The sequence below is a fragment of the Diplotaxodon limnothrissa genome, linkage group LG4 (assembly GCF_057381915.1).
Source record: "Diplotaxodon limnothrissa isolate DT_005_m linkage group LG4, D_limnothrissa_male_GT1.1, whole genome shotgun sequence".
NCBI classification, from domain to species: Eukaryota; Metazoa; Chordata; class Actinopteri; order Cichliformes; family Cichlidae; genus Diplotaxodon; species Diplotaxodon limnothrissa.
Window position 1 is genome coordinate 30,502,387 of NC_140599.1, and position 8,666 is coordinate 30,511,052.

Below are 8,666 nucleotides of genomic sequence, written 5' to 3' on the forward strand. Positions count from 1 at the left end.
ATTTGTTTCATCAAAGACTTACCCCTAAGCAGGGCATTTACCTAAATAAAACTCTGGCTGAGGTAGAGCATGAAATGCTGACTAAAAGATGTAACACATGAATTACCCCTTAAATATTTATTATTCAGCTGATAAAAATTGCACTTTTCGGGGCACTTCTGTGGAAGTAATGGGGGTGAGAAGAAGGTCGAGGCAGTGTTTTATGATCTGTTAGCAGCCTCTGCTGGCGTTGGATGTGTCAGTACATGTTAATCTCACTCACAAGAGATCTCTATCATGTTTGTTTCAGTATTTCTGTTTTAGAATGCAAAGGAGAGTAAATTGGCATGTTTGGCATATTGTGACAGATATTAAACGTATATAAAATTGTTATTCCAATACTAATTATACCCTAAATAATGTCAGAAGTATACTCTGACATTAAATTAATATCTTAATTTAAATAGAAAAGATTTTGGGGGTTGTTGGCTCATCTCTAAAGTAAATTTTCCATCTCTCATTGCACATGACAAAATATAAAGAAATACTAATTTAAAATGTTTACAGCACGAAATAGAAATTAAAACTCGTTTATGTGGTAAGAGGAATTCATTATTGCTGACATTACAAGGTATCACCAGAAATACAGACAGATTATTAGAAGCATTCTGTCAACAGGTGTGTGTGTGTGTGTGTGTGTGTGTGTGTGTGTGTGTGTGTGTGTGTGTGTGTGTGTGTGTGTGTGTGTGTGTGTGCAAGCAATGACGTTACCTACATATAGAGCACATGAAGGTCTCCAATCATTATTAGGAATGATGCAGACAACGTAGGATTACTTGATAATGATTAATTGATGGTAAGTAATTAAGCTGTCTAACAGCTTAAAGAAAAAAGAAAAAAAACACTTGCATGTGATTACATTTTATGTTGTTTGTTAACCCTTTGTTTGAAATCGTAATTACTTTTTGAAAAAGAAAAGAAAAGAAAAGAAAAGAAAAGGAGCTTTTGTTATGAAAATCGCCGGAAGTTAATGTGTTATGCCACTTGAGGCATTCTTCCGGTGTCCGTTTCTGTCAAAATGGCTCGTGTGGTACAATCTAAGGTTGCTGTTGTTTCCACTGTTTTCTTCGTATGTTTACATTTCGCATGTTGTAATAACGGAAGAAGGGTAAGTGTGAAGTGTTATAACATAGACGACATCAATTTAAATGCAGTGAAGTGGATGCTGTACCTGTTAGCTATTTAGCATTAGCTGTGTATGACCGACTGAAAGGCTAACAGTGGATTTCATGTTCATTCTCAGGTTGGTGATGCCTTGGAGACTGAGTTCAGTGGTTTCTCTGTGCCTCTTGAACACTCATTTGAAGTTGGTGAGAAACATATTTAATTCTTTTCTTACTGTAACGTTGTATGATACGACATTGATTATGTTGGTAAGCTAACTAAGCTTAACGCAACAAGAAAATTGTCATGGTAAACGCCAGACTCCATTTAAAAATGTCTGTTTAATATGTTTTTGCATTTATTAATGAATGTACCTGATTTGCTACAAATGTACATATTTTTCAGAATTGTTTTTTTGCGTTTATAACAACCTATGAACGCCTACACTTCACACCTACAGGAGCTTTAATGACATCCATTCTAAATCCATTGGCATTAATAAGGAGTTGGTTCCCCCGTTAGCAGCTATAACAGTTTCCATTCTTCTCGGAAGGCTTTCTACGACATTTCTGTCTGTTTAAAATTAAATTATTCTCAATAATGCGTGCAGCTGGGATAAAGTCAGCTGTAACAATACAAACAGTTAAGTCATTTCACAGCCCAGAATTAAACACCCTTTGAAATCATAGCATTTGGATGGGCAAATTCAGTATTTATTATACTCTCAAAATGCAAAATCAAAACATGCTGTCAATCAAATAAAAAAAGAAAACAGGCAGTTACAGTTTATTCCTTCATTTAACAATAATAAAACACTCTGCTTTGATGACAGACTTCTACCTTCATTTTATGGTTAACTATGAACTATGTAGAGGTACAATGTGTTGGTTCTTTTTTTTTTTACCCAGATTTTTACAAGTCTCCAAGCAGGGAACGGTTTGTTATCATTTGTAATTTATTTATTTATTTATTTATTTTTCCAGATGATGTAGCAAAGTTTCAAGTGCGTGGAGCTCTGCTGTTAAAGCCTGGAAGAGAGCCGGGTGTCTCACTAAGTCAGAACCCGCTGTCAGATGAGGACAGGACCAAATTGAAGGTGAACCATGTTAACCATTGATTTAGTGATGTTTTCTACACATTTCCAAGATGGCCCAGTGATGGAGAGATTTCCCCTGTTTCAAATAAATATTTAGTTGGGGGTTTTTTGGGGGGTTTTTTGGGTGCCGGGGGGGGGAGGGACAAGTACTTGTCGGTACTTGCAGTGCACACTGCAGTCACCTATTCTCACGCTCACTCATGCATTCTGTTAGCTTCAGACATTTTTTACCTGTCACTTAATCACATATGAATCGAGGTAATTTGGGGTTCAGCATTTTTCCTGAAGAGCTGTAAATCAAATAAGCAGTCTTCATATAAGTAGACAACCTTCTTCTTGAGCCACCACCTCCTCATCTGTAGAATTACCTGTGACTGAAAGTCACCCAAAATGTTGGTACCAACGTGGGTAACATCACTCACTTGTTCCACTGGTGTAGGATGTGTTTGGATGTTTAGCCAAGTAAAACAATAGGTGAACTTTCCTAGATTTATACTACATTAACCATAGTATCAGTTCAGGATGTGTTAATGTATCCTCCTTATAATGTTTCTGTATGAACATGCGTTTCTAAATTACTTGTTTTTAACTTGGCTATCCCCACAGGAAGTGGCTGCAGTAGACGGTCTATACAGGATCAGAGTGCCTCGTGTTTTCCTGCAGGCTGACAGACAGACAGAGCGGCAGATGGAAGGCTACCTCACAGCATTCGTCAGAGCTGTGTGTATTTCCCTCAAATTCTCCAGAAATTACAGATAAGATTAAAAAACAACACCTCCTGTAAAATTGAGCACATGTTTATTGACGGCTTTTGAGGGTAGTTTTCACTGCATGGTTAAACTTAGCTTTTAGATGGAGACAGGAAAAAGGTAATGACTTGGAGAAAAGTGAGTAAAATCATAGGATGTAATGATAGGTTCTTAAAATATATTACTGTAACTTGATTCCAGCTCCTATTTCTCCTCGTTCTTTTGGCTGTTATTGGCAAATGTTCATGGGTGTTTAAAGCAAATTAATTCACATGATTATTGTGAGGCAAAATTTTGCTTTACTCACGAATCATGAAAATTACTCTAGACCGGCTCACCACAAAATATAGAAACTTTTTTGTTAATACAAAATTATATTAAACATTTTCTTCCAGCTATGAAAGAGCAGCTTTGAGCAAACATTTTGCCTCTGAATGAGGTTTTTTTATGATGTGGTTAATCTGATGTGTTTTCCCCCAAATAATTTACAGTCTAGTTGTTGCTTTTTTTGCTCTTCTATGCTGGAAAAAATACAGTTGGTTTAGAAATGTTATGTTTTTCCACAAAGGATAGAACAGAATATTTATACAGTTATATGTTATACATATTCTAATGTGAGTTCCTTGACCAATTTGACTTGATAAACTCGTCATAGTGGCCTTATCAAAGGCAGTAAAGTTAATGGAAGTTAACTTACTTGTGTTAAAGAACAAATTTCTCACAGCAGGAGGTCGGCCGTTGAAAGAAAAGAATTGAAATAAAATAAGATGAACCGACACAAGGAGTGGGCGAAGTAGCCTCAAAGTTATATCACCGTATTTCAAGGAATATGTGTAATGATATTTGACAATGACGTTTTATTGATGATTGCAGCGGGCAGCATTTATTAGTGCAAACAAAATAAATGGATTTTTCATGTTCGTGTACAATGAGCAATGATGATAGACTACCTAATTCCAAGTTTGAAGTTGTCAGCAGCAGCAATATAATACTACGTACAGTAATGGCACAGCAAGCACAAAAGTCACCTGGTTAGTGTTTTAAGTATAACAAAACTACTTAAAACTTAGCCTTGTAAGTTTTCATTAGACAAGTTTATTGTTTCCATCTTTAGCTATTTTTTTACATTTTGCAAAGTATTGCACATGTTGGAGGTCTGACTTCTTGTAGCCCAACTACTATTTGCATTCCATTGAAGTAGCCTCTTTTATAATTGCCACATGTTCATCTGAGGCTGGTGCGCTGCTCTCACTCTTAGACAGGAAAGGCGTGGTTCTTTTTAACATGTAAACATTTATACACAGATTATGTGATGTATCATATATGAATGTATGAAGTAGAGTCCCTCTATCAGTGGAAAGGTATTATGATAGTATAATATCATGAGTTACTTTGTGATCCTGTCAATAGAAATTAAGAAACAAAAACACATTCACACTTTAATAATATTGAGAAGCAATATTTGATCAGTGCTAGTTTTGACCTAAAGCTTCTCAAACGGTGTGTAATTAGTGTAAATTGTAAATATTTCTAAGCAATAAGCTGTTATATATTGTTTTAACATTCTCCTGTGATCCTCAGTGTGCCATGGTTGAGTCCCATCTGAGCGATGTGATCGCGCTCCACACTGACGTCTCCGGGTACCTCATCGGTGTCTCCATAGTGACGTTACCTGGGGCCTGCAGGGGCACTGAGGTCGAGGATGAGGTCGACCTTGAGATTTTCAACACCACTCTCAGCATAATGGCTCCAGTGAATGCACCTGGGTCAGTCACACTGCTTTTACCTGTGATTTTGTCCTTTTCTCCTTTACAGCTTCTTTACAATCTGACATTGTTTCAATCTCTACTTGTGGTTGTCTCTGCATAAGTCAAGGCCTCCTGCAGGTTTTTTCCACATCCTTTGGTTTAGCTTTTGCCTTGGCTTAGCAGCTCTATGTCAGTTGTCCTGGGTGGCACAAGTCTTTCTATACCTTTCACAACACTAATTGTCACCTTTCTTCCAGACCTGAGACGGCTTTCTTCCTTGAACGGATGGAACAGGAATCTGAGAAGAAAGGGAAGAACCCACAAGAACAGAAATCTTTCATCGCTAAATATGTAAGTACTTACACAGAAAACTGCTGATAGGCTAGAAGGGCCTAAAGATGTACAGGTAATAAATAAATGAAAATGACTGTTAAGCTCGTATTTTCTGTTCTCAGGCACATCACATCTTTTCAAATATGTCTAGTATGTTTTAATATACACTGGAGACATCAGTGCTGTACTGCACTTTTGCTTCTATTTCATTTGCCAGGATTTATGGCAGAAAAGTGAAAATATCTCCCAAAAAGTCAAAATGGTTCCTGTTGTCCTGTTGAAAGGCTCTTTTCTACCTGCAGTTTGTGTCAAACTACGGGGGAAAAAGTTATTTGTCAGTACCTTTTAGGCACAGGTACACTTTTCAGTTTGTTTCTCTTACTCCGCTGAAAGCAGCGATGCGAGTCCTCCTCCTTTCCTTCTTCTTTGCAATGCAACTCTGTTAAAGACACTAGTAAAAAGAACTGGACTTGGTGGTCAAATGTAGATGGACAGTGTAATCAAACCCTTAATTCTGGAACAGATAGTGTTTATCTTTATGAGGCATATGAGTATGCAGACTTGTTTTTCATCTGATTTGTTTTCATACCAAAAACTGCTCCAGGCAGCTGGTCGCTTGCTAGAGGTCCCAGTTTCACGAATCCATGTGTTGCTAGTCGTCTAATATTAGTTTTCCCACAAAGTGCATAAGAACATAAAAAGTAATCCCTTAAACCCAGTGGTAAGGTTTTGTGTGTCTTCAGACTTTCTTAGCTTCGAGCTGTTTTTCCAGGCAGAATCCCGCCCTGTATCCTGTCTTAGTTTGCCTGAGCGCTGTTAAATCTGTCTTGTTTTGCTGTTCTGTGTGTTTCTTGCTGTGTTCACTGATCTGTGTTGAACTGATGCTGTACTGTGTTCCAGTGGTATTTGATTCTGGGTGGTGCAATCTTCCTCATGGTCACCAATTCGGCACAGCCCCCAGCAGGGGGAGGCAGAGAGCAGAGCTGAGTCCCACTGAAGTACAGTTTCCTTACTTGTCCCCTTCTTCAGTTTGTATTTAACCTTTAGTCAGCGTGACTAAATGAAACCCCGTCTCCTTTCTGTGTCCACTCATTCTGTCCTTCTGTCTTTTCATGGTCTCTTCAGGTCCAATGCCAAATACTTGCAATGGTGCTCCCTTTTGGGGTTGCCACAGTGGATCTTTAGCACCAACCCCCTGCATTTCCTCCTTGACTACATCCGTCAGCCTCCTCTGAGATCTTCCTATTTTCCTCTATCTTCAATATCCAGTGTTTCTCTTCTGCACATGCTCAAACCATCTCAGCCTTGCCTCTCTGACTTTGTCCCTCCTATACTCTTTTCTAATCTTGTTTGTGCTTGTCACTTCCAATGAAAATCTGAACACTTCCAGCTCCACCTTCTGTCTTTTTGTCAGTGTAATTGTCTCCAAACTGTACATCATAGCAGGTCTTAAAACCTTCTTTTTCACTCTTGCTGTTATCCATTCTGCATTTCTCTCGTGCACTGTCTGTCATTTGGGTTGGCCCAGGTATTTAAAGTAATTTTCTTTCCCTATCTCGACTACTTGCATTTTTAACATTCCACCTGCGTTTCTCTCATACATGTGTGATTGGGAGGAAAGGTGAAAATGCCAAAAACATGAATTACAGAGATCAAATTTGTTTTTACTCATCAGCTGTAAAAGGCTGATTGTGTATTGTCATCACTACGCTGGGCTGGCAGGCGACATCGACACCCAAGTTTGTGAATGTGATAACTCAGAACAAGGCGACATAGAATTTTGAAATTCATAGCATAGGGGTATCTACTAGGAGGCTTAGGGATACCACTGGCATCCACCAGTATGTATTATTGGGAGTCTACAGGATAAACCACCAGTATATCTGAAATTATTATTCTGGCTATATTTAGCATGTGTTTGGTGTTTGACCCCTGAGATCGTCACTCTATGGCCCTGTCACCCACTTATGCCTTTTCTTCTCTTCTGTTGTGAAAATGAACTGAAGCTAATCTGGGATGACCAATCAGGAGCCACTGATGCTAGATGATCACAGTTGATTTGTATGTTGAAACCAAAAATATTGCAGTATTTAGTTGCCCTTTTCTTCTTCTCTTCCAGTGGATGTACATTGTGCCTCTCGTTCTCTTCTTGATGATGTCTGGCGCTCAGGATCAGTCGGGAGCAGGAGCTGGCGGTGGAGCAGGCAATGGCGGTGGCCGATGATCAACAACACAACAATTTTTGTTTTGCTTTTGTTTTTTGTGAACTAAACAATACTTCTTGGGCAGTTTTTCATTGCTGTACATAATGCTGTTAATGGAAGATACACGTCGGTCACACACAACTTACCTCTTGTAGAAGAGATATAGTACCCTGCAGATGACTGCGTTTTTAATTCTAATGTGAAAATAAAGTATTTATTACTTGAGCTGTATTTGTTTTTTTTGAGGGAAAGTTACTCAAGCTTATATTATTGCTCCTCTATTATACTATACTATAGGTCCTCTTTACTCCGATTTGTATTTAGTTGCACTAGTAGTATGCTTCCAAAACTTCATAGTCAGTGGAGATTAAAAAAAAAAAAAAAAAACTACTGTAGTGAAAGAAAACGCAGGGAGAACATGCAAACTCCATGCAGAAATACCCCGGGCTGATGGTGGAATTGAACTCAGGACCTTCTTGCTGTGTGGCAACAGTGCTAACCACCGTGCCACCGTGCTGCCCTGTTTATCCATCTAAATAATAATGTTTTTTATTTTAGTTGCCTCATTTTGGAGGGTATGTGTTTTCTTAATGGAACTGAATGGCAGTTCATGTAGGAACTGTTGCTAAAACTGGACAACCTGCATTCAAACAGTCCAAATGGAAACTTGCACTTCAGGCTAGGAAATAAATCAACCAGTTTGACTCAATGTGTGCAAAAGTCCTCTCTTCTTCACAAAAACTGCAAATGGAAGAAGTATAAATTAAAATAAACTGCAGATAAGAAGTATAATAAGATCTAGAAAATGGGGTAACCAAATCTAATGTATGAGTGACATATACTTATTTTAAGATCTAGCCTTATTTTCAAAACTGTTACTTTAAATCTAGTTCTATCTGCTCTTGTATATTCCGGCTTTCTTCCTGTTTTCTTTCACTAATGGGTGAAGCAAGAATTGCCTCTGTGTCACTCCACCACATGTGAACTGGAAATCCTCCATTCAGCAGTTTAATCTTTTATAATACACCCAAGGGTTAACCCCGTGGGATTAGAGCAGCTGCTGCTTTCCCCCAGCAAGTGTCAACTGTTGTGACAGTTTATTCAGTAAGTGCTGCTTAAAAAACTGCACACACAGAAGGATATTTAAGGATATCCCTTTAAAAAAAAACTTCACTACATTTTATGATTTCTTATGTATGCAAGAAAATGGATGTTTGGGGAAACACTAAAAGTGCAAGAGAAGAATGCAACACACTGAACATCAAAATGTAAAAAGCAAAAAGGCTCTGCAACCTGCTTGGTTGGGGCCTTTTTCTATAGAGTTTTCATGTTCCTCCAACCTGGCCTAGATTATCCAGTTGGCATTCTCATTCTAGGCATTTGCTCAAGGATC

General features: G+C 38.3%; 1 protein-coding gene across 2 annotated transcripts; it reads left to right on the top strand.

Moving 5' to 3' along the window:
- Positions 1–1,040: 1,040 nt before the first annotated feature.
- Positions 1,041–7,462, top strand: emc10 (ER membrane protein complex subunit 10). Of its 2 annotated transcripts, XM_085352843.1 has the most exons (8): positions 1,041–1,147; positions 1,283–1,349; positions 2,127–2,239; positions 2,846–2,959; positions 4,570–4,754; positions 4,994–5,087; positions 5,970–6,067; positions 7,189–7,251. In XM_085352843.1, exons 1-7 carry the CDS (start codon positions 1,058–1,060, stop codon positions 6,054–6,056), a joined length of 750 nt encoding a protein of 249 aa, XP_085208969.1. In that variant the 5' UTR covers positions 1,041–1,057; the 3' UTR covers positions 6,057–6,067; positions 7,189–7,251. The 2 variants fall into 2 exon arrangements, with proteins under 2 accessions (XP_085208969.1, XP_085208968.1); XM_085352842.1 differs by lacking the exon at positions 5,970–6,067 and having other exon boundaries at positions 7,189–7,462.
- Positions 7,463–8,666: the final 1,204 nt, after the last annotated feature.

What these genes read in the sequence shown, in the direction of transcription:
- emc10 (XM_085352842.1), top strand. Translation starts at nt 1,058, where the DNA reads ATGGCTCGTGTGGTACAATCTAAGGTTGCTGTTGTTTCCACTGTTTTC. An exon ending in GTTGTAATAACGGAAGAAGG is followed by an intron (nt 1,148 to 1,282) that starts GTAAGTGTGAAG and finishes GTTCATTCTCAG; the next exon opens with GTTGGTGATGCCTTGGAGAC. An exon ending in GCTCCAGTGAATGCACCTGG is followed by an intron (nt 4,755 to 4,993) that starts GTCAGTCACACT and finishes CCTTTCTTCCAG; the next exon opens with ACCTGAGACGGCTTTCTTCC.